Source organism: Misgurnus anguillicaudatus, chromosome 11 (assembly GCF_027580225.2).
Source record: "Misgurnus anguillicaudatus chromosome 11, ASM2758022v2, whole genome shotgun sequence".
NCBI classification, from domain to species: Eukaryota; Metazoa; Chordata; class Actinopteri; order Cypriniformes; family Cobitidae; genus Misgurnus; species Misgurnus anguillicaudatus.
Genome location: NC_073347.2, coordinates 37214224 through 37241326, shown reverse-complemented (window position 1 = coordinate 37241326; position 27103 = coordinate 37214224). Strand labels below are relative to the sequence as shown.

The following is a 27103-nucleotide window of genomic DNA, read 5'->3' as shown; positions in this document are numbered from 1 at the left end:
GAGGTGACCGTGTGGAGTGTTGGCCTGGGAAGTCAACCTCGGCGAAGAGGACTACAGGTGTCGCGACAAATCTACCCTCTCCAGTCCCCCGAGCTCTAAAGGGCTAAAGCCCGTCGTGCACATCTTCGAGAGTCTGTGAGTTGTATCCATTCCATAGCCCTTGTGTCTCCTTCTATACGCCTAAAGCTAAGAGCCAGCTTATAGCCCTTGTATACTTACCCGTATGCCCGAAGTCCAACTCCAGTTGCCCTTGTATGCCCTTCTGCACGGCCACAGCTAAGAGCCAGCGTATAGCCCTTGTATACTTACCCGTATGCCCGAAATCCTACTCCAGTTGCCCTTGTATGCCCTTCTGTATACCCACAGCTAAGAGCCGGCGTATAGCCCTTGTATGCCCTTCTGCACGCCCACAGCTAAGAGCCAGCGTATAGCCCTTGTATACTTACCTGTATGTCCGAAGTTAGACTCCAGCTGCCCTTGTATACTCGTCAGTACTCCCAAAACTAAGAGCCAGCGGATAGCCCTTGTATACTTACCTGTACGCACAGAGTGAAGCCCCAGTGGTCCTCCTGTACTTCTACCTGTATGCCCAGAGCAAAGTACCAGTGTATTGCCCTTGTAGATCCACCTTTGAGCCCCACCCGTAAGACTTACCTGGACTAGTGAAGTTGTGATTGTGTGTGTCTTCTCTCTTGCATACTTACCCACACAGCGAAGGCCAAGTCCCCAATATATCTGTCTGCACACCCACTGGTCGTCCTGCACATACTTACCTGTGGATCTTCCAAGTGACCCCAACAGCGGGCCCCGGATCACGTGGCAAACAGCGTCATGTACGCCCCACATCTACTCCAACAGTGTCACTTACCCTTTTCCTTTCTGTACGTGCAGGAACGAGAAGAGCCCCACCACCAGTTTCCCTGCAGGACAAACACGGGGGACACCGCTGTGAATAGCCCGGTTAAGTCACGTGAGGGGAAAAAACACAAATTGTCTAAAGATTTACCCGAAAACCCCTGTGACAGAGTCAGAAGCGACTCGGACTGTCACTCTCTGGACCTGAGAGATAAATTTTAGATTTCCCTTCCCCTCCCCTGATTACCTTTTAAATAATTTAAATAAAGTTTGTTTTAATAATACTTCCCTTCTCTCGTGTGTCTGGTCATTGGGGTGTTCTTGGGACCTCCTCGAGGTGGAAACTAGGGAGGAGCGAGACTCACGACATCTGTGGTCCACTCATTATGCATTACCATATATTGAATAATCTCTATATTTTCCCCTGATGACAGAGCCCTGACATCAGGAAAATATCAGATTATACTCATTTCTTTCTATTTTAGATGAGAACAATACACAAATACATTAAAGAGACAACGTACAGATTTCTGCACTGCTAAAATGACTTTTTACTTAATATTTTTGTTGTGTTTTCAGTACAAATAGATAAATTTTTTTAATCAAAATGCATTTTCTTGATTAGCAAAATGACCTAAATAAGTCTAGATTTTACACAAAATATCACATTTAAGTGAAGTTTAGCTTAAAACAATCTGCCAATAGGGTAACTTTTTTCTTCCCTTAATTCAAGAAACATTTAAGAAAAACCTTACCAATTGGCATTTTGACATCAAGTAAGTGCATCTTTTGACATTTTGTTGCAGTGTGTGAATTAAAATGCACAAACTAGACGCAAAAATACCCAACAAACAAAGAAGGGGTGTTTTTTCAAAACTTTCATGTTCCCATTTATGAGTAACATTGATGTAAAAGGGCCTGATTATGGAAAATCATTCTTCAAACAAAAATAATAAAAATGTTTTAAAGACTTAAAAAAAGACCTCACATGGGCATTTTAATGACTAGTTATTGAGCTATCAGTAATGCTGAAAACCTTTAGCAAAAATCTTTATTTTTCATTGTAAGGTTGAATTTGTGTACAAACAGCAGATGTAAATTAGCTGTTGGCTAACTCTGGTGCAATAACGTTTTATTGTGCATTGTTCCTGTAAAAATATACAATAAAATTTAAAAAAATGAAAGTGTAGAATTGTCCATCTAGATCTTTACTCTATCCAAAGTGACTTACGTCAGTGAGGAGAACAATAAAGCTATCAAGGCAATAATATTCAATAAATAAAGTAGGCTATATAACCATTCTCTAAAAATAAAATGAGGAGGTATCTATTAATCTTGATTCATTTTAAGAAGTCCAGCACATCCAAAATTGAGCGCGTGTCCAGAGGCATGGAGGTCTTGGCTAGTAATCAATACTGACTGATGTTATCTGCTGTTATCAGGCTTTAAATTCAAATGTCAGTCCCATTCGGTGTGACAGTGGGAGATTAGGACACTCTCTCTATTTGGCATCAGGCTCTTTGCTGTCTGCTAAAGGGACGTCTTGAAGCTCTGCCCGTCATGCTGTGCCAAGTGTCCTCAAACTACACCACCCAATTAGATTACAGCAACAGACAGGCAGTATAAGAGCGCTGGAGGAACTATCTGTGTAAACAGCACTTCAGATGACTAAAAATAATAATTCACCCAAATATGAAAATGCTCTCATATTCTGCCACCACAGATGTGTCTTTCTTTAGCTCAACGATTCATTCGTGAGAGAAAATCATTTCTTATTTAATAATAAATATGTTGTGTATCCATGGAAATCTGTCGGTTAAATCTGGTGCTTGTGTTTCTCCACGTAACATGAATATGAGTAATCATGTGACTCGTAAGGACCAATGAGATTTCATGTTATCAACGTGCTGATCTATATATTGCCATGGATACGCAATATATTGATCACTAAATATGTTCAAAATTTGAACCATTTTCTCTCACAAACATATAAACTCTGTTCCAATTCAAGGCTGTGATCTTAGGATGCACACTCAGAAGGCGAGAACTCAGTCTTTGAAGGTAACAGACGTCTAGACTTATTAATAAATAATATTAATTTGATTTGAGGAAATATGACGCATTGTTGAAGATTAAACTAACCAACAGTATATTAAATTAAACCAACCTTAGAAATATACACAGAATAATATTAATACAAAACATAACTTATAAACAGTGACAGGAAACTATATCACACCAAACACTTATAAACGCTTGAAAACACAAAGCGCGCTGGACTAATTTTTTTAATCACTTAAAAATGCAGCATTTTATATTGTTAGGCAACCATCAAGGCAGCTGTCCTGTCAATCACATATTATAGCGTGAGCACTCTTTTGCTGTTAATATTATTAGAAATTTTAAAAAGAGGACGCTTACTCTGACCTTGATCCAAAGGAGAGAGTGAGTGACTGCAGTCCGGTTGATCCAAACAACTGTAAACTTCCATCACCACAACCAAAGACCCGCCTCTTCTCTTATATTACTGGACATTGGAAAGACATGGATGACTTCGGCAATTTTCCGCCCTCAGCGCTCCTCCAAAAACGCTTGCCATGGCAGGCGACAAAAAACGCAATCCCTTTGGCATGCATAAACAGTGCACATAACGCTTACTGCCTATAGAAAGCCATTCAAAAAAGGCACCTGCAAATACAATGATCCATCACTTAGGAGGTCACAGCTGTTGAAATTGGATACCACTATAGTTTTATTTCAAAACACATATGTTAAAGGATTACTCCACTTTCATAAAAAATCCTGATAATTTACTCACCTCCATGTCATCCAAGATGTTTTTGTCTTTCTTTCTTTAGTTGAGAAGAAATTAAAGGGGTCTTTTTCCATGTTTAAGTGCTATTCTCTGTAAGCATGTGAAAATTAGCTAATTGAAATTTGGCTGCCTTGTGATGTCAGAAGTCCCGCCCCTTAATCTGCATTATCCAACCACAACACTGCCATTTAGTGCAGAGATCAGCTCAAGTGCATTTTAAAGGACACATCCAAAAACGGCACCTTTTGCTCACATCTACATAGTGTCAATTTTAACATCTTTTAATAAATTATAAATATATTATTTTGAGCTTAAACTTCACATACACACCAACGATTTATTTTACAGCTTTAAAAAGTCTTGGGAAATGTCCTCTTTAAGTTTTTTGAGAAAAATCATTCCATGATTTTCTCCATACAGTGGATTTTATTGGACCTCAACAGTTTACAGTTTTAATGCAGCTTCAAAGGGTTTTAAAATTTCCCAACCGAGGGATAAAGGTCTTATCTAGCAAAACGACAAGTCATTTTCACCCAAAATAAAAAAATATGCACTTTTAAACCACAACTGCTTGTCTTGCATTAGATGTGTGATGTGGCACATATGTGAAACACACACTTACGGACCATTTTAAACAACAAACTTGGTTTTTTTAGAGCCCTTTGACGTTGCATTAAAAATGCAATTTTAAACTGTTGGGGTCCAATAAACAGAAAAAAATCATTATTTCCTCAAAAAATAATAATAATAATAATAATAATAAAATAATAATAATAATTTCTGCTCAACTGAACAAAGAAAGACATCAACATCTTGGATGACATGGGGGTGAGTAAATAATTGTGATTTTTTTTATGAAATTGGAATAATCCTTTTAACCCACTGGAGTAACTTTAGTAAAGGATGAACACTATATGTTTTTAGTCCCATGTAAGAAAATAATATGACAACATTTTAAAGAAAATCTTTTGTTTGTGCTCATCTGAAGATGATAAACATCTGAGATGACATGAGGGTGAATAAATGATGAGAGAATACTCATCTGTGCATCACAGTAAAACTAGAGAGAGAAGTACATCAGGTTATATGGCGGTGTGGTACGTCGTCGCGGGTCTGATTTAAAAACACCACAAACGCGTTCTGTGACTACATTTTTAGGAAAGAAAACCAAAAACTCCTTGCTGTACTCATCATTACAACATCTACCTGAAGACAACTCTAAGGGTCAGTGTGAGGAGTAAAACCAAGTTATTAATCTGTCGACTGGCTGTTCTCCTCGTTCAGAACGTTCAGATGTGAAAGCCTCCGAGAGCTCGACTTCTGTTTAGTTTGTAGAGAATGGAGAGCAGTTAGTTTCTCTAATTGGAAGATATTTCCACAGCTTGCATCATGTGTCTGTTAAACAAAACTCCTGGGAAAACATCTCAATACATCACCTGTGGGTCCAACCTCAAAGACAGAGGTGTTTGCACAGGAGATGAAGAAAACAAACCTCAGATGTAATAATATCAAACCAAAGCCCCTCGGCCACATCGGCTCTTATGTTTCTTACATCACGTCTCCATGGTTACAGGTGTAAACCGTCATCTGCGTGTTAAACTTTGACGGGAGACCTACCCTCATCGCAGAGGAGACCCTGCCTCCCGTAAGGGCACAGGCACACCGCCTCCAGCCGAGTCTGGGGTACGCAGGTGGCACCACGTGCGCAGGGGTTTCGCTCGCAGGCGGTGAATTGGCACAGCTTGCCGGAATACAGAGATGGACAGACGCAGAACCAGTTCTCGGTGTCGCTACACACAGGAAATCAAAATAAGAAAAGAGAGAGAGATCATTAGGACACTGATGAAATGTACCTGTACTGCATCATTAACTTCACTGAGTTCATTAACTGAGAAAGAAAACAGGAGGTTTGGGCGAGAACGTCAAAACAGCAGAAGAGAATACAAATGAGAATTGAAAGCATAAAGGGATCACCAGCTTTACCTTGAGACAAACCTCTTTAAAACTAAAGCACATTGACTCTAGTGAAAACATTGCAGGTGGACTTACAGAAAACATATTAGACATATTTGTTAGTGTGTAATGTTGCTGTTTGACCATAAACGACATCTGCAAAGTTGTATAAGGCTCAATTGGTAGAGCATCCCAAAGGTCATGGGTTTGATTCCCGTGTAACACACATACTGATAAAATGCATACTTAATATGCAACCAAGTCACTTTGAATAAAAGCATCTGGCAATGCATAAATGTAAAGAAAAGTGACATGAAACACTTCTTTGCAAAGTTAGTAATATAATGGCATAAATGTAACAAGTAACGTGTTGAAAGTAATCTGATAATATAACCCAGCACATGCCTGTGTACACACACCAAACATGAAGAGATTTAGCAGTTCAGGGCAAATGAAACATCACAGACTCATTGAAATAAGAGCAGACCTTTGCTCGAAGGCCATTTGAGAATCCAGTTACATTCTGCTGATGTTGATCTGCCCACACCGAAAGCGAATGATTAGAAACGTTCAAGCTAATGCCCAACTGGTGAGGTGCAATTTCACAAACAGGGCTTTTATAATTCCAGGCTTTATCCCCAAGCGAGAGATAGAGGGTGGGCCGGCATGATAAGCAATATTCAGACAAGAACTTCATAAGCTGCTGGAAGATGTTTTTCAAAGGTGTAATATCAGATACAGGAAGCATTGGAGGAGTTTCAAATCTATAAATTAATAATGTGTTTTGAGCTGCAGCACAGCAGTAGAAATGAAATATTTACATTGTGTCAGTGGGATTTAGAAGCAGTGCAAGTCACTGTAACACACACGCATGTACACACAAACCTCACAATTCACACACAACATACGGAGAGGACAGGTTGAATGAGGAATGCCTGTGCAAGGAGTTTACAAATCAACTCATATTTTACATTTATGCATTTTGGCGCTCAAACCCATGGGAATCTAACATGTGAAGCTCCAAGAATGAATTTATAGTTTCATATAAAGTCACTGTGATGGTCTGTTACCTTCCAACAAAAAAAAAATCAATTGCTAAGGTGTGTGGCGTTTTTACATGATCGGTTTGCGCTCGGACGGTTTGTCAATGCCTTTGAGGACAGCGGGGATAACGCCACGACAGGCTGTGAGATTATTGCCCCGCGTGAACATGCAAACACATCTGTTTTTGTGACTGATTGCCCTTCAGCATCCGTGCGAGCTCAGATTGACGCAGGGAACAATCAGGATACACTTCAGGTGTCAAAGTCATATGGCAAAATGCTATATGATCACACATGTGTTTACCATTCTGGAAAAAATCAAGTGACATTGCAATGACATATTGAGAAGTTTATATTGACAGATTTTAGTGTAATGGTTTGAGGTCATCTATATGGTCATAGTAAGTAATATTTGACAATTAGCTAACATAAACTAACAGTGAACAATATCGTTTCAGCATTTATTAATCTTTGTTAATGCCATACATTTGTTCATGTTCGTTCATTTCTCAGCACTGTGCATCACATTCAAACTTTGGTCCTTTCCCCTGCGAGTACTTGGCCCTGAATTCACGTGTAATGCCCTCTACTGCAGTTTCTGCATTCATTTTAACCTTTTGAATTCTGTCTTTCATCAATTGCAAGTTACATCTTTAGTCATTTTGCAAACGTTTACTATGTCTTATCTAAAGAAATTAATGTTTCTTTTTAAAAGTGGAAGTTTTTGCCAAAAAAGATGGCATGCACTTAGAGGGTTTTGCAGCGACAGACAGTCCAATTTGTTAATTACCAATGAAATGACTAAAGTAAGATTTGTGAAAATAAGGCATTTCAGTTCAAAACTAATAACATTTTCATTGGGATTAAAGAAAAATTACTCAACCTAAACCAGCCCAGTCTCACGAAATTTCATTATATTAACACATTTTTTTTATTCTTTTTTCATGATATTATCACGAATTTCCGCGTTTTTCGTGATCGTATAACGAATTCCTGTTTTTGTGTGATTGTCACGTATTGGTTTTGTCCTATTTTCTTACCATTGTCGCTTTGGTTTAGGGTTAGATTTACATAAAATGTCATCCCTACCCAAACCCAACTCTAACCCTAACGCCAGGCGACATAAAAATAAAGAAATCAGAAAAAATAGTATAAACCAATATATAAAGTGACATTCTAATGCAAGCACCAAATCTAACCTTAAACCGAAGCGAGAATGGTTTAAAAATAGGAAAAAGCAGTTGAGTAACCAATACGTGATAATCCCACGGAAACAGGTATTTGTTATACGATCACGAAAAAACACGGAAATTTGTGATAATATCATGAAAAAAGAATAAAAAAATTACGTGACTATATCATGAAACCTCGTGAGAATAAGAGATCAAGATAATGATTACTCATTTTGTTTGCAGTATATAATTTTTTGTGTAATAAAATGCTTTACAGAATGCTGCACCTGTCACCGACTAACAACAGCCAGTAGCGAATCATGTTAATGAACTGTTTTTTAGACAAAGAAAATCTATTATGCCCTCCTGAGAAAAACAACATCTGATATTTTATTTATATCATTTCTTATTTGTTATTACAATAAGGCTGTATTTGTTAACATTAGTTAATGTATTTGCTAACATGAACTAACAATGAACAATACTTCTACAGCATAAATACGTATTTATCTTCATGTTCATTTTGGCATTTACAAATACATTTATAAAATCAAGCGTTGTATCTATTAACATTAATGAATGCACCATAAACTACGACATTAACAAAACAGGCACTGCACTGTAAAAAATCTTTGCTGCCTTAAATTTGTCATTTCAACTTAATATTATTTATCTCGACTAGAGATGAGATGTTATAACTTATAAAATATAGTTGAAATATGTTAACTTCATTTTATAAGTTGTAGCAACTCATCTCTTGTCAAGATAAATAATTGTATGTTGAAAAAACTTTAAGGCAGCAGCGCTAAAAAATACAACCTTAAAGGAAAGTGTTAGCTATTGTTATTACTATTTTATTAATTATTATTTAGAAAACAAATGTAATGACAAAGCCGGGTCATACCTTACTAAGATTAAGCAAAATATTCTTATTAATATGGTTTAGCAAGGTCACCTTCCATTCAGTCGCTCCCTACAGATGCTGATTTAAATGAACTTAAGAGTATTATACAAGATGTCAGAGACCAAAGCCAAGAGAGGATTTCTCTTTATCTGAGTCGAATGAGGTGAATGAGAGGTCACCACCGTCAACTAAAAACCTTGAAGAAAAAACGACAAAAACTTTTTCTTTCTAATGCGTGTGATGGTCTGAAGGTCTCGTGACATAAGTCTGCAGTAAATTGGGTCAAATGCGTTCCTGACGCACACCTCTTTCAGCAGATATAATGAGCTGCCATCGCCGGCCATTTCTGCTGCGAGGAAAGCGAGCTTCTGGAGGCAAACGCACATGAATAATTTAACAAGGAAAGAGTTTGGCATGTCTATTTAAATAAGCGCACAGCAAGCCAAGGTAAGAATACAAAAAGTGAACGATTTCTGTAAATGCTATTCCCTCCATCCAAAACCAGTTTCATAAAACAAGCAGAAGCTCATTTGAAATCAGCATCCATGTCGAATCCACAAGACTTTTCATCCTAGTGCAACCGCAGCATTTATCCCAGGACACGGAATGTGGACAGTATATAAATATAAACAGGTTTACTCATTCCTTTGGACATTTTAAAATGCTTACAAAGCACTGCATTGAAACGCATACCCGAACTGTTAACCCTATTCTTTGCCTGCCTTGCAAGCTTTGGTATTTCTTTCAGGAAATGCATTTATCCTACACAGCATTAATAGGTTAACATGGAATTCAAGTAATGAAATGTATATTTTTACAGCACAGATCAAATACCGCATTTAAAAATCAAAGATCTCATCCATAAATGTGACACGACTCACGAAAGACGACGGCCTTCCAAACAAGCTGGATTGCCTGTTTAGTCGGCCAAACGCTCGATTATACACTTGGGCGGGCGTGACGGATTCGGTAAAAGAGTTTAGTGCTCAGCTCGACAGTGAGGTGAATGATGCAGCTTTACGCGAACCAAACGAACGGCTGATGTACAGCAGGTCTCTGCACTCTCTGGCTGTTACCTGACGGAGGATCTGTCTGCAAGTCACAGGATTACAACCACGAATCACTGACAGAACAGAACGCTGGAACGGGGGATTTAAAGAAAAAAAGCAGGTACGAGTTTGGGAAGTTTAAACATGCCAGAAAAGAAACGGATGAGGGGAGCCGAGGTACACCGTCCATTTTGGAGATGAAAATGGAGAGAGCTGAAGAAATGACTTTGAGGAGAGAGAAGCATCTAGCGTGCTAATGTCAGTTCTTGCTTGGAGAAAACGTCTAGACTTTGTGGCAGCGTGCAGCACTCGCTCATCTCAGCTAACTGATATTACCGTGACTCAGGACAGGTTGAGGTTATCAGACTTACATAAAGAAAATGTGGACTAATGACGTCTAAGCTCGATTGTTATATCGTTCTTCATGCAGATGCTAAGTACACTAAACACGACATTAAAACTGACCTTTCAGACTTAAAAAGAAAATATCAAAAGAATGGCATGAGATGAAAGAGAACCTTTGCACATTTGTCTAAGCTCCAGACAGTTACTCAGACCCTTACGTTCATAACACAAAGCTACATTATAAGAAATAATTGTAAATTGGACCTTTGAATTGGTCATTTGAAAAATATAGGGGCCGTTTTCTGGACAGGTTTAAGTTTAGTCTAAGACTAAAATGCTTGTTTAAGTTGTCCTCAATGAAATATGTACGGAAATATATAAAAATATATCAATGCCATTGTTTTGTCTCAAGATGCACATCAGTAATGTTTTTTTTGTGAGAAATGTTTGTAAAAACTACTTAAATGTCTTAAGGCCTAGTCCTGGATTAATCTAAACCCTGTCCAGCAAACTGCCCTACAGTGTATTTTTGCTATAGGTGTCACAGAAATGGCCTGCTCTCAGATCTAAATAAACTAGAGCTGTCAAAAGATTAATTGCGATTAATCGCATACAAAATAAAAATTAGTTTTTGCATAATATGTATGGATGCACTGTGTGTAATTATTTTGTATATATAAATACACACACATGCATATACGAATTTAAGAAACATTTACATGTATATAAATATTTATTTAGATTTTAATATATTTTATATTATATATAAATAATAAATATATACATAAATAACATTTTCTTAAATGTATACATGTATGTGTATTTATAGATGATAAATGATTTCACACATAAATATATTATATGCAAACAAACTCTTTTTTTAATTGCAATTAATCTTTCTGACAGCCCTTAAATAAACACTAAGACAGATGCCAGTCTAAATGTATGTCAGAAGTATTTTTTAATAAAGAATTTAGCATAACAAAAAAGTATACCATAAATAGGCCCATTAGTAGCATATTATAAATAATTATTAAAATCTAATGAAACCCATTGATCATAAATACAGTAAGAAATTAATAGATAATACATTTATTTGAAAAAATACAAAGAAATTATGCGAATTGGTGACATTAACAAACACATGGACCATCAATCACAAACTCGTACACTTACAAAAAAAGTAGATTACCGAGTTCATATTTTATAGCTAAAGCTGATTTAAAACTACACTGAGCTAACGTTTCTGTGTAAAGTGTGTACTATATAATGTACACAATGTTAACTACAAACCAGCTGCCAAACCTTTCTTCACATAGTAGTGATCCAAAATTGTCTTCTCCCCTCGTCTTTAGGAAACCAAAACATTTGTTATTCGATGAGGTATTCGTGCAAAAGTTCAGTTTCAGACCATTAAACAAACAGAGACTGGAAGTTAAGTTCCGATCAGACACGTAACACGCACAAGCGTCCAATGAAAGCGTCTATAGCTAAATAAGCATTATGAGCATTTCATCATGTAAGCTTTATGTATTTTTGGTTCCTCAAATAAATATCAAAGGTTCTTAAAATAATCATTTCCTCACTTTTTGTGTAATCTAAAGAAACTTTTTCACTACAAAGAAAACATAAAGGTTCTTCTGATGTTAAAGGTTTGTTATGGAACCATTTAGCCAAAAATGCACCTTTATTTTTCATAGAGAATGTAAAAAGAACACATGATTAAATAAAGGACAAAAAGTCATTTAAAGGTACAGCTCTGACAAAAATTTAATTTCCGTCATTTATTCACCTTTATGGCAAAAAGTGCAACCTATACGAGTATCTTTTGTGAAACAGTCAGAACGTAAGTGATCTTTGCTAAAACAATGAGAGAAAAGAGTGACCAGACTGTCTCTGATCCCAATCTACTTTCACAATGACGGCGAGGGCAATGACAGACTTTTTATTTTTGGTTGAACTATCCAATTAACACAAGCGTAGAGACTGGACTTTTTCCATTCCCTCTCAATGGCTCATCACATAAAAGTCAGAGACGGGGCTAATGTACCGAGTTGAGTCTTGCGATATTTTTTTCAGAAATTCCATTTTCACATATAATGAGTTCATGAGCCTTGACCGGAGCACATGGTAAAATGTAAAATGGACATCTCAGAGGTGCTTGAAAATTTTATGACCAACCACAGCGTACATGTACGTGAAATATGCACTAGGTTTTTACGTTTTACACTTCAGACTGCAACAGATGCACGTGTTGATTTATTTAATTTACACAAGCCGGAGACCATTGTGTTTATCCAAAGTTATTATAGCTCTTTTTATTATTTACAGTATTTCGGTAGATCGGAGCAGGCATTGTTTAGAAAGGCTTTTATGTCTTAACATAAAATGCGAAAACAAGCCACCTTAACTTGGATAAGAGTCTTGTCTCTTTGTCAAAAATTGAAATGCGATGCATTGAGAATCGTTTTGATATTGTATTGTTGCTGGAATCACAAGGAGCCTAAAGACTTCCACCCTTAATCAAAACACACTTTTAACACAGAAAAAGTAAACAGCACAAAATGCTGCTTGTCATTTAACAAAACACATTCAGAAACTCTCATCCCTGCAATCAGACCCCTGATTACTGCTATTTAAAACTCAAGTGAGCATCTGCACATCACTGCCAATATTTACAAACTCTCTGCTCCGTCAAAAGCACTAAATTTACTAGAAAATTGTATGTATGCCAAATATTGAAATGCGAGAGATGTTCATAAAAGAACGTGATTGAGTCTTCAGTAAAGACTGAATGTGTGGTGAGAAACTCATCAGGTCAACCTCAGCATATCAATGATATATAGATATATATATATAGCATGGGCATCGGAAGCAAAAAATAAATAAATAAATAAATAAACAAATAAATATAAATATAAATATAAATATATATATATATATATATATATATATATATATATATATATATATATATATATATATATATATATATATATATATATATATTGGTAGGTAGGTCATCCCCCCAAAAAAGACTGATGTAGATGCCAATTTCTTGTTTTCTGGTGCTATAATTGACGACAGATGAACAGATATATGCGTGAAATTAAAGACGATAAATATGAGTGAGTTAAATATCATTGATCTTAAAAAGTGTATGGGTCTTCTCTCACCCATATATAATGTTTCCAATGCCCATAATATCAAGATTTAATTTGACTGATCTGTTTTTATTGGTACAAGAATATTATTATCTAATGTTGCAGTCAAGACTACCCAAACCAAATCCAAGGCCTGATTTAATGGAGGCCAAGACAAGACCAAGACCAAGGCAGGGCAAGACCCAGTCAAGGCCAGACCAGCACTCTTCAAATTCATCTGAAAAATCCACATAACCATAACCCTAAAAAGTCAAAATGAAACTAAACAATAAGTTATAGCAGTAATACATTTTAGAGGTAGCATTTTTTATTAAGCTTATACACATACTAAAGGAGCTGCTATGAATTTGTTGAACGGTTTTTATAGACTTAAAATAGACTTAAAATTGTGTCTAAAATGTAAGTGTTAACTTTTTGTTAATGTTTGTATAAAATCACATTTGTGCTAATAATCATAAAAACACTTTCCTGCTCTTGTGATATCATTTAATTCTATCAGATGTTATAATATAAAAATGAGATCTCATACAAGTACCTTTTGATGTTACTCAGTTAATATTAACACTATCAAGGTTATATTTTCATTGAATGTTCTTTACATTATGTAGGATGAGTTTATGTAGAAAACGACTTGAGTTGGGATCACAAATAGTTAGCCAGATACACTGGAGCAGCATTATTTAATATCTTATGTGTAAAAGCCATATATTTATCTCTCCATTTTCTTTATGGCTTATCCTGTGTGGGGTTACAGGGTGTGCTGCAGCCTACGGTACAGTATAGCATCATATGACCCTGAACAATCCACCTGTCCATCACAGTGTGAACACACAGATCAACACATTCACACTCAGTTCATATGACCTGCAGAGGGGAAACGGGAATATCCGGAGGAAATATTCTTTCCTGTAGCTCATCTGGTAAAGCATGGGGCTAGCAATAAGGTCATGGGTTTATTTTCCAGGGAATGCAAACACTGATAAAATGAAGGCCTGGATGCACTGTGAGTCACTTTGGATAAGGGCATCTACTGAATGCAAAAATATGAAATGGAGACCCACGCTAAACACAGACAGAACTTTACACAGAGTCAAATAGGAAATGACAGCACTACCCACTGTGCCACCTCTTTCCCCTGGTAAGACTGGATCTTAATCAAATAACTCGCATCCGGTTAAAATATTTTCTTATCTTAATAAGATATGCACTGGAGAATTTCTATGTAGCATTAGAAACAGCTCAACCAGAGCATATTTAACCTCATACCTGACACAGGTTCCTCCATTGCGGCAGGGTTGGTGTTGACAGACTGATGAGTCACAGTTTTGAATATTTTGGCCTCTGATGGCTTCACCCACGATGTACAGCTCTCTGGAGCCAATCTGTAGTTCACGGATGCAACCGATAAAGCCAGAGACATTCACACTGCTACGGGGGAGATCTGAGAAAGATGGGACCCCACCCAGAAAAGTAGGGCCGAACTTCACCTAAGTATTGGAAGACATATGTTAAGAAAAGCAATACTCAAAGTATTACTGAATCATATTACATAAGGAATAATTGACGACAGGCTGTTGAATTAGTTGAAAATAAAGCACACCCAAGGTGGTAACATGGCGCAAAGCGAAGTTATTTTCAAATAGTTCAAAGGACCTCTTTCCTAAATTATTCCTCTTATATGTGATGCCCAGCTGATGCCTGACCAACGACCACCGACGGAACCTGTTTAATCTCCTATACATATAGTATATATATATATATATATATATATATATATATATATATATATATATATATATATATATATATATATATATATATATATATATATCCTCCTAGGACTTTTTTCCCTCCTGGCTAAAAATGCGGGAGGTTTTTCTTCTAGGGGGTTTTTAGCACCCTCTCATATACGTTACCTTATTAACAAGCTCACTTTTAAAGTTTATTCATAGCCGCTGTATTTTGCTACTGATGTTATTTGGCGATTTTTCAGTGTTTTTCCCTGCTTCTATTAATGTAAAGCTGCTTTGAAACAATTACCAATTGTGAAAAGCGCTATATAAATAAAATTTAATTGAAATTGAATTGAATACCACGGTTACCACAGACATTGCTCTAGTGGTTATTTTAAGACATTTAACAGAATAATGCATTGGGTCCAACAGGGAAAACCCCAAAACATTGAGTTGTAATTTAGATCTACATTTATGCATTTGGCAGATGCTTTAGTCCAAAGCAGTTTATTACAGTCTATTACAAGGTATACATTTTTATGTGTGTTCCCTGGGTTTGAACCAGGACACCCCCTCAATGTGCCCCAATAATTAGAAATTTTCATCTTTTTAATATACACATATACTGTAGAATTCAATGTTTCGGTTCCCCCAGTGTTCAAGATGTGGTTACAGCCTTGTTTTGAACCCATGGCCTTTTGAGTTGCTCAAACACGGTGTAAACAGTTATAAAAGAAAAGTTTGACAAACTTCACAAAGAAACAGTACAAACAAATGAAGGATTGTGAGGCCATTATATTCTGATTAAGAATCTTACAGTCTGTTTGTCTGGTTATTGGAGTATTGCTTCCTCTGAGGTACTCATCAATTACCATTTAAAACAGAAACCTATTATTTGTCATTTAGCAAGACCGATAAAACCTATTATTTTAGGAACAAATATCATTACACCAGCACTAAAAAAAGACTGAGGTGGCTTTCTGAAAACTTAATGGGATAATATTTTACCCGCCTGAAACAAAACATTTATTATTATAACTTTAAATGAACGGGATGAATGACGGATTGACTGTCAAAGTCATGTGCAGAAGCAGATTTACCTCTGATCCAGACTCATTCATGTATTTCTGCTGACCATTAGCACTTGCATTAGCAACCGCGACTTCAATCCTACAGAGTCGTTCATTGTCAATGGATGGCAATGCATATCTAAAAGAGAAAATGAGAGAAGATCAAAAGTGAGAGAGTAAGACAGAAAGGACACGGAGAGGAGGAAAATCTCATTAGATCATGCAGCATTCACAATAAATCCATTTAAGCATGAAAACGAACAAATTGGTAAGGCGAGTTTTGGGCTAATGTTGTACCGGGCTTCTGCATCTCCAATTCCTTCACAAGAAGAGAAAATACACCGATATTCATTCTCTCATTTATTATCTTCTATGGTTTTATCTTTTTCTACTCTGCTGCTAGGGCGATATCTTTTCTCAATCATTTCTGACGACGGCTTTCTGCTCAAGAGTTTAAAAACATTTCGACACCTAATGCAACAGTAAAACCTACTGAAGGTTTCAGTAATCTTCACCAGAAGCTTTCAACTGTGGCTTCATCTATATCCTGACACCATCAGGGGACTCACGCTCGGAGAAATCTGCTAACACTTTGGCTCTGTCTGTAGCTGAGAAACTGAGAAGGAAACAGCAAGGCACATTTCAATATATGGTTGGTATGAAGAAGCAGCTGAAAATACATTAACTGTGTGTATGTACAATATATCAGCTTTCTAGCAAAATTTGCTTGGTTATCTTTAAAGCCACAGTCCAAAAATGATGGGTTGTTTCAGCCCATGGTTTGGTAAAATATGGACAAACCCATCTGTTGGTTTAAATTAACCTAGAAATCGAACACATATTGAGTTCAAAACAACTGAACATTTCAGGTTAAAAACAGCATAGGTTTACACAAAGCCAACAGTTGGGTTTGTTCATGCATATTTTACCTCTTATATATGTATATTTTTTGCTAGTTTCAGCCCGGTGCAGTTATCACATCCAGGGTCACATCGTTTAAATAGCAAATGCATTTGTTCCTATTTGTGCACCCATTGGCGTTCTGGTCTGAAAATGAGGTGTGTTCAGGTGCATTGTTGGCTCGTGGCTATTTTGAGGCAACTAAAATAAACTACGCCATTGACCAACTAAAACCTGCTAAAGTCTAAAGTCAATGGCACAATATTGTTTTTGTTATTTAATGAACGCATTAGTAATATGTGCCAATTAATGAGATGACCACACACATTTGCTTTTAAAAAGCACGGACAGCACACAAAAGTTTTTAAATGTGACAATTAGGGGTGGTTTCCCGGACAGGGATTAGACTAGTCCTATACTAAAAAATGTATAAGAGCTGTCCAAACTGAAAACAACTGGCACTGACATATCTTAAAATACATCAGTACCCTGCGTTTTGCCTTAAAATGCACCCAAGTAATCTTTTAAGTATGGTATGTTTGTTAAAACTAGCTATATTTCCAAATTAAACTAAGGCCTAGTCTTGGCTTAAAATAATCCCCGTCTATCTATACATTTACAGCAATTAAAAGTCTGCAAATTTTACTTTCACGACTAAAAGAAAACAACTTTTAAAGAGAACCAAAGGTTTTAATACAAAAACAACCATTTAAATACAAATAAAACAATGCAATTTTTAACATTGGGTCTTCTTCCTCCGCTTAGTTTTTCAGTTTAAAATCTTGACCACTTAAATAGGGATTTGGTATGACGTGAGTGCAACTGGCTTTTTCAGGGGATGAGAGCCGAGACTCTCATTGGTTTATTGCACGTTACGCCCAAAATGCACCCATTACTCATTATGAGAATAGGAACAACACTTTTAGACTGTGCTCTAGGCGCACAAACCTTTTTCCCTGTCGTTAAATTTGCAAAAGTGGATTCGGACACGCCCTTTTAGACTGTGCGTCATGCGCTTTAGACAATGTGCTTAGATTGTTAAACATTGATGCATACCCTCTATAGATGGTTTCATCGGACAGACGTGCGTTGTCGTGGTTACGCGTCTAGGCAGAACTTTTCCTTATCATTCAATCAGCTCTTTCAAGCACAACTACAGTCTTGCTTACTCCATCATCAGCTTTTGATTTCAGTCCATGTTGGGTCCAGGAGAAAATATTCCCTTTCCTTTAATGACCAGATGTGAGCAATCAAGGCGATTGCCCTCGTGTCAATGTGATGCAGCGTTGCAGGACTCCTCCCTCCCTGATGGTAATCACAACCCTACGGCTTCAGGTAGCACTAATTACAACACTGGGGAAGTTATGAGAGTCGCTCTGCATACAGATTGACAAATTAATGCCACTATTGGGTATTGACATGACTGACAGCCCGGCATCACCGCTACGACGAGCATAAGGGCACGAGCTGATTCAATTGTTCCTGCAGACTCCTGTTATATCCTGATATTAGACCGAGCAGTGTGATGTTATCAGGTACTAATTATTTTAATTATGCCATGATAATCACTTTAGGAGCATTGGACAGCTGTTTGCATTTATGGGGACTTTTCATCATTACGTCCTTCAGTGATAGCGGATTGAGTGTTAATGTAGTAAATGTAAGAATCTGTGGTGTCACAGGTAAAACACTTTCTCTTGTCCTATAGCTTAATATGCCAAAACGATATATAAGTAGGGTTAGGGCTATCCAAGCTAAAAATATATTTAGTCCATGTTATTAGCGCTAAAAAGGTGTGGTTTAGTTATATGTGTCCGTGACTTTATTGCTTATGCATTTCTAGGAGTTCTCCTTCAGATGCAAAATATATGAAAGGAGATTATTTAAATGATTCAGGCAACGTGATTTACTAATGTTTGTGCGTGTGATATTACTGGTATTGCGTCATTATTTAACATGAAACAAAAGCATGTCTTAAACCATTTTGCGGTTGAAATGGCTGCAATTGTTGCTGATAAGATGAGGCATCACAGAGATCAAAGAGCGTGTGGTAGGCAGAGGATTTTTTCTACACACAATTTTTTTTGAAATGCCAGAGGAACATATTATTCAAAATGTTTGCCAAGCCATGTTATTTTTTATTTGCTAGAGGAAATAAAAAAGGCAAAGTCACACAATACCAGACATTTCCAAACTTCTTGTAAACCTTTATTTTTTATCCTCCAGTTCTTTTCAGTGTACCATGACTTCATTAGCTGGGATTTCACACAGTGGTGCTGAACTCAAGTGCATCAGGTGTCAGTAGGTCACCCGCACACAACGACCATCAGCTCTGCTTTTTTGCGACCTTGAACTAATTTGTGCTGCTCTTAGTAGATTGTGTTCATCATTATGAAAATCAGCTGTAGCGCCTGTGTTATTTAATTTGGGCATTTTTAGAAAATAAGCTGCAGATATTACCACTGCCATCTGTGATTTAATTGGAATTGCGCTCTCACGCTAAGTTGCCCCGTTTAGTAAATCTGCCCCTAGATATGGTTTGAGACCTTCCATCAGTACATGTCTATGCATTAAGTCAGATCGCTTAAAGTAACAGCATATCTGTCCTTAACGAGGTATTATTCATATCTATATCACAAATGTGCAGGACGACACCAGAGAACAACAAAAAGCAATAACAATAGTGATGCACACAATATTCATTTCATAGTGGCTTTCAGTTATCTTACTTTATACCACGGGTCTGTTGAATGCTGCATTCTGATTGGCTGAGAAATGTTCTATGGGTGTTGATTATTTTTCTGTAAACCGCACACCTAACTTTTCAAATGTCTTAAAAATAGGCACCAGAGCAATGTTTGTGGTAACCGTGGTATAAGAGGAATAATTGACTCCGGTCCTTTGAATTATTTGAAAATAATGCACACCTGCGGTGTAACGGCACTCCACTTCGCGTCGTGCCGGATTACCACCTTGGTGTGCATTATTTTCTTATAATTCAATGGCCCGTCGTCAATTATTCCTTACGTTCAACATTGCATATACATGACTATATACTAAACAGTCTCACTTTAAAATGAGATGCTTCCTCTTTTAATAGCTTCAAATTTGACTGAAACAAACACACACACATTTTCCTGTTCAACACCTGTAGAATCTAAGAACCCAACTGCAGTTCACACCATAATATGCTGAATGCTGGGAGATGCAGAGTCTTGGAGGAGCACTATTGGCCGAAACTGCAAAACATTTATAAAGTGCTGGCAACAGATGGCAGTAAAACATCATGAAGCTGTAGCTCTGCAGAATACACACGCACACACGTGCGCGCACACACACACACATACACACACAGACTCACAGCTGGTTCTTTATTGCTGGATGTGAAAACAAAGCCAGAAATTATAGAGGACTTTCACTTCATACCCCATTGCAAATCCAACAGGAACAGCAATAACAACAAGCAGAAATCAGATGGACAACAATCTCAGCACACTGCACAAATACCAACTGCATGCTGTATAGATAAACAAACCTTCTTAGCAATTACAGACAGATCTACCGATGTCTCACCAAACCCCATTTATTGATCATTTTTATCAACCTCCGAAAAATGTCAATAGTTCAAACGGACTGTGTCATCACAGCGACCTATGAAAGTGAAGAGCTCTGATCCCACATGCACACTTTTAATAAAGCTGCATCAACGTGTCAAACGCGTCGAAGGCTGATTCGCTTGATCACCTTCCTTCAGAGACAGACAGATCCTCAGACTCGCTCAAGAAGCTACGCTGACTTTTTTTGCATTTAAGTGTCAAGACGTTTTTTAAATAACAAGCTGACTTGAATGGGTTGAGTTATTTCAGGCAGCCTGTGTTCTTAGCCATGTACCCAGCTGATCTTCCAGACCAAATTAGGTGTGCACCCTACGGCTTTGAGACGCTCCTCCAGATGAGGTATTTCTGGAGTAGTCTGACTATTTTCTTTGATTAATGACCCCATGAAATCGTATGACGACTGCAGTTTTCTTTATTATGCTGATGTATTTCCTATTGAATTTGGAAGAGTTGATAGGGCAAAATAAAGTGCTCGCTCTCTCTCCCTTCCTCCCTCTCCCTCTCCCTCTCACTCTCTCTCTCTCTTTCTTTCTATCTCTCTCTCTCTGCTTTTAACATAGTTTTTTTTACCTAGGTCTGAGTCTAATCAGAATAGAAGTTTTGTGGCTTTTAGTACATATCTTTTAGACTTAAAGTAACCTATATTCTAGACTTTCAAACAAAGGTCTAAATATGTACTGGGGCTTTCCCCTTTCAAAAAGGACACCTCTGTACCTAAAAAGTTCATATTATTACCTCAGAGGTACATATTAGTTTATCAAAGGTACATATTGCTATCAAATGTATACATATCTGTACCCATACCTGTCAACACTCGCTTTTTCCGGGAGTCTCCCGCATTTCACACCTATCTCTCACCCCCTGCCGTTTTGTTATTTCTCATGCAACTCCTGTAATTTGTACGTCCCCACCTAGATATAAGAATAATCACATCAATACATTATTTCAAGGTTGTCCAGTTGTCAGATCTTGTATGAAACGCATCTTACACAACAGACAGATTGCGCGGTTACGCTGTTGATATCTGAGCAGGTAGACGGGGGAAGTTGAAATAAGCATCACTATTAAAAATGGCAACGCTCAGGTGGTGCTACGGCACAAAAATTAAATATAGCTGCAAATAGTATAAGTATGATATAATTTTAGTGCTCTTAAAATGAATGCAGACCGTCTCTCTTTGACCCCCCCACCTTCAGAAGTCTCCTGGATTTTGGAATCCAATTGACCTATGGCTAAGCCACGCCATGCTATGGCAGCTGTCACAGGAGGAGACATTTCGCAGGAGGCAATTGATGATTTTTGGAGACAGAAAGACTATATATCTCGAAGTCACCAAAATGGAATTAACTATGCATTGGAGGGTTATATTAATAATTTTATTATTGAGAAGGTTGATGAAAAGCTTCAGTTCCAATCAAAAATTTACATTTCACCATGTAATCGCATCTCGTTGACATCATGATCAAATTAAATATGTACAGGTCTAAGTTGCATTTTCAGGACAAGCCTTTTAACCATCTTTTCCAAGAGTACCTATCCGTTAGTTTGGTGATACAGTATTTACATGAATCATTCAGCACAACATGCTATTACAAATATCATTTATTTTCTCGGTTATTTACAGATACGTTAATGAAGCTAAGTGACATGATGTACAATGCAGCTAGAAGCTAACGTTAAAGTTTTTTATGTTAGGCTAACGTTACATTAGAGATGTTAAAGATAACGTTCAAATACGTTGTTGACTTAGCATAAAACAGATGTAGACATATTTGTTTAATTTATCCACGTTTAGTTGGTGTTGTGGTTTACCGCATAACTTCATCCAGATCAAACACTTATTCTTATTTCGGTTGAGATGTGGCTTGGGAAAGGGAAAAAATACACAACGTCGGCCAGCATCTCGGGATACCTAGTCTCAGAGTTGCATGTACCCATTTTAAACTTAAAGAAAAACATATAAAAACGAATGAAAGCTGACTCACTGCAATGCATTTCAATGGACATGAAATCAGAGAATGTCCGAGTGTATTGGGTTAGCTAGCGCACTGTGATTGGCTCATCTCGTTTGGGGGCGTGGCTTAGCCGTACTTCAATTGTTGACAAGTATGTCTGTTCCTAATGGTATATATTAGGACCTTTGTATAGGTTACTGCCCCGGTGACAGCTTTTATTCTTGAAAGTGTAGAATACTGATGACTTTGAATCTAAAAAAAATGTACTATAAGCTACAAAACATCTATTCTGATTATACTTAATGTTGGTATCAATAACCTTTATATGCATTCAGTCGTTCTCCTATGGGACCATATATATTGATGATCTTGCACTATACAGACTTTAGTTCAATCATACAGTACGGTCCCTTGAATGAGAATATCCTCTGCTAAGAGACTAGTAAGTAACAATATGGCTGTGCTACTTTTCAGAGGAACGGCCCAAACCTTCAACAGAAAATACATCAACACGGAAAAGAAAACTGTACCATGGCATTTCATTGGGTCTTTAATGTAACGGCACTATAAAAAATATGCACCAAACTCTAAAAACATCAGATGGAACACAAAGAAGCAAAGTGTGCTCTCGGCAGCTGCTGCGACTGAAATGGGACCGAGGCAAAAATATCTGCAGATCAGATGCATTGATCCACAGAGCTGTCACATTACGAATGCGGCCAATTCCTTCGGAGAAAAACAGCAGTAGTTCCCCAGAAATAAATGGCATACATTTAAATAATAATATCTGCTGGAGAGCAGAAAGTTCATGTGTAATAAAGAATGGAAAGCGATGCAGTGTCCCACGCTTGTTGACCTTTGCCTTCGTGTGAATGGAAATGACTCAGACGAACGCACATGCCCACACACACAAAGCACAACGACAATATATGCAGATACATACAGACACGATACAGACAGTGATAACAGATATTGGGTAACTTGCAGGCTAAACAGTATGCCATCACCCTCAAGCCTTTAACCTAGTTTGACCCATCTGCTTGAAAAACAGATTAATGCCACTCTGAAAAGACGCTGCCAGTACATATACATGATTATACCACATTAAAGGAGTAACCTTACTTACATGTGTTCAGAGCATGTCAACTGCTAACAGCATGCAAAATATAAAAGCCAACAGCCATGTTTACTGCAGTTATATCTACATCTAAAAACATAAAACCACAGCTCTCTCATTCAGTAGTCAGGGCATCCATCAGGGAGTCGGACATTTTATACTCCTTATACATTTATACTTCGCTCCCTAGTACAGTTTAATCTTAACCACTTGCTACTTTTGTTGTCCTCTGATTTTTCTGTGTTTTCTCTTGTTTTGATTCATGTAAAGCTGCGTTGGAGCAATTAAACAATTGTAAAAATGTGCTATATAAATAAAACTGAATTGAATTTTAAAGGGGCAATAAGTAGGATTTCCCCCATCTAGTGGTGAAATTGTATTTTGCATTCAAACGAATAGTGCTCTCTAGCGCCTCCCCTTTCCAAATGCGTGTTGCAACCACGGTAGTCAGTATGTAATCAGTGATCTCCTTGTCCATTTCAGCTGGTTCACGTGTTCTGAATGAAAACGCGTTGTGGAAATACGTTGTTAGGCTAGTGCTTTTTGTCCCTCTCTGCTATTATATTTTATCAATATGGCGGAACGAGATGGAAGCCTCCTTGGACTTACCTGTTCAATGTAAGTAAAGAGAAGAAATTCGGGGCTTACAAAGAAAAGTCAGGTCACTGGCAGAGGTCATTTAACACCAAAAAATTGTAGTTAATCCATTTAAGACCTATATTGTAAATTTATGTAATTTATGAGTAGCCAAGGCATCGAGGTCCACTCATATTAACATTTCTGGCCTCACTACAGGAGCAAACTCAAAAAACTTCATGAAACGTGACAGAACTTTTGAAAAGACAAACACTTGTTTTAGTTTTAAAATAAAAAGACATTGCTATACATGAAGGGACCACAATCTACACAATATTTAAAAGTAATATTCTTCCAATTTAATGCACAGATATGTAAGAGAATAATGAAAGTGTTTTTATAATAAACTAAGAAGTCAGAGAGATATTGGTTTTGCCGGTTATCACAACGTGCTTAGAGACGTCACAGGAAAACAAGTGAAGGTCCTTACCAGTGCCCGAACCTGTGTACACGATATACTGATTCACGACTTCATGAGGCGATTGAGACACAGCCACAATCTAACAGGCAAACGCACAGAAAAAAGCCCAGACCAGTCAGAGACAGCACAGTCAAACTGTGTTCACAAACTATGAATTAATAAGATCAACGTATGAATAAAAGATTGTTCTTCAAATGAATTGAGTACATCAAACATTCACAACAGCATATTATTCCCTGAAATGGTAGAGAGTATGAGGTATAAGTTTCAGTCTTCTTTAAAACTTAGAGACGTTCTCTTTGATGTCTGCAATCTAGTTCAGCAGTTTGCAAAAAAGTTCGGACTAAAGTTGTTCTTCCTTCATTTCTTGGAGCGATGCGGCAAAAGTACGCCGGCCCATCTACTTGTCACTTGATATAAATTTACGTGCGATGACGAGTAAAATCAGATGAGATAGAAATGTATTGAACCCTAAGGGGAAATTTGCTTGTCACACTAGCACAGCGTCCCACAGAACAGATCCGTGTGACGTGAACCAGGAAATGTTAAAGGACAAGAAACAACAATACCATAAAAGAACAAAATAAACACTATGATCAAGTAAATCCTGTGGAAATAGGCTCTAAAACACGGGTATAAATGCTATAATCTGCACAAGTGCCTTATATTCACGCTGGAAAACAAAACATTAAAGCACACGCAAAACACAGGCACCAATATACTATATAAGCATACAGTATGGTGCATTAAGGCTGTTTTTATTAACATTAGTTAATGCTTTAGCTAACATGAACTAACAATGACGAGTATTTCAACAGCATTTATTAATCTCAGTTCATGCTAATTTCAGCCTTTACTAATACATTTTGTAAATCAAAACATAATGCATATGAACTAGCATGAACTAACATTAACAAAGTTTAATAAATAAAACTATATTACTTGTTGTTAGATTATGTTAGCTAATTAATGATTTACTAATGTTAACAAATAACATATTGTGAAGTACAGTATTACTTGATTATGTCGTGCAGTATGTCAGCTATGATGTGTTCTTGTTTGCATGCATGAAATACAGGATGACCCTCAGAGACCTGCAGTGTTGCCCAAACTATTTCAATTGACGTACCCCTCCAACCATTAAACATCCCTCTGTCTACCTCCTCTCTCTGGATGGATTTCTTTTGCTACAGTGGAAACGTCTCTGTAAGATTCTCTCGCTCCAGAAATCTCAACTGTGGTGCAGCAGAGAATATAGAAAAAAATATTTTCTCCTATATAGCTCAGTGATAGAGCATTGCATTAGTAGCGCAAAAGGTCATGGGTTCAAACGCAGGAAACTGATAAAAACATCTACCTTGTAATGTATTATAAGTCACTTATACGTCTACCCTATGTGCAAATGCAATGCAAATGTCAGCTATTTTGCACCATTTCTTTTACATTGATGCTAGAATTTTACTTTTTAAACATTAAAGGAGAATGCACACATTATATTTTGTCAGTAAGAAATACATAAACTCAGTTTGAATGTGTTTTTAGCTTGCGTACATAAACTTTGTATACCCTCATTATCACCTTGCATGCACCAGTTTTGACGGCCATTGTCTTACTGCATTTCTCATTGTAAACAGAAGCACTATAATACTGAAGAGAAAGCCTTTAATATTAATATAATTATATATTATAATTATTATAAATATTTTTTTAATATTATTTTCTGTACCAGTACTGTAGCTAAAAGGGTCATATGACATTGCTAAAAATATTATTCTGTGTGTTTAATGTGTATTATTTACCCAGTTTAAGGTTCAAAAACACTTTTTTTCATACACTGTAAATTACCGTACATTTCTGTTGCTCTATGTTATACAAATCTTCCCACACAGTGACATAGATTAGTGGGGGTGTGTTTAAATGAGGTGTTTTAGGATGGTGTAGATGAAGGCGTGGACATTTAGAAAGAATATCTCGTCGGGTTTGAGACTTTGCAAATGTATGGATCACCTATATCCACTTACAGCTTTTAACACTCTAAAGACAAAGAAAAATATGAAATTGCACCATATGACCTCTTTAATAGAGGCAGCTAGAACACATAAAGCAGTTAATAACAAAGATGGCCCCTGCATTCATTTGTCAATGTATGGCCCCCAAAATCATGCACATCTTACTCACACAGACACACATGCTCTTGGCTGACCTTGATTCAGTAGCACACAGCGCCTGATCTCATCAGATATTCACAAACCCAGAGAGGAACCCCAAAATCATGAGACAAAATTATTGATATTGGCAATGTCAGGTTTATTCCAACAAGATGGGATTAGTGCCATTTTTATACGGTTGTATTA

At 37.1% G+C, this 27103-nt stretch overlaps 1 protein-coding gene across 1 annotated transcript in view; it reads right to left on the bottom strand.

Annotated features, from left to right (window-relative positions):
- Nucleotides 1-27103, bottom strand: part of eys (eyes shut homolog) — a 255595-nt gene that overhangs the window by 13934 nt on the left and 214558 nt on the right. The window contains exons 37-39 of the mRNA XM_073873603.1: nucleotides 16134-16242; nucleotides 14567-14787; nucleotides 5288-5460 (exon numbers count right to left, since the gene is read on the bottom strand). Coding sequence (XP_073729704.1) covers nucleotides 5288-5460; nucleotides 14567-14787; nucleotides 16134-16242 — 503 coding nt within the window. The remainder of the gene's footprint in view (nucleotides 1-5287; nucleotides 5461-14566; nucleotides 14788-16133; nucleotides 16243-27103) is intronic.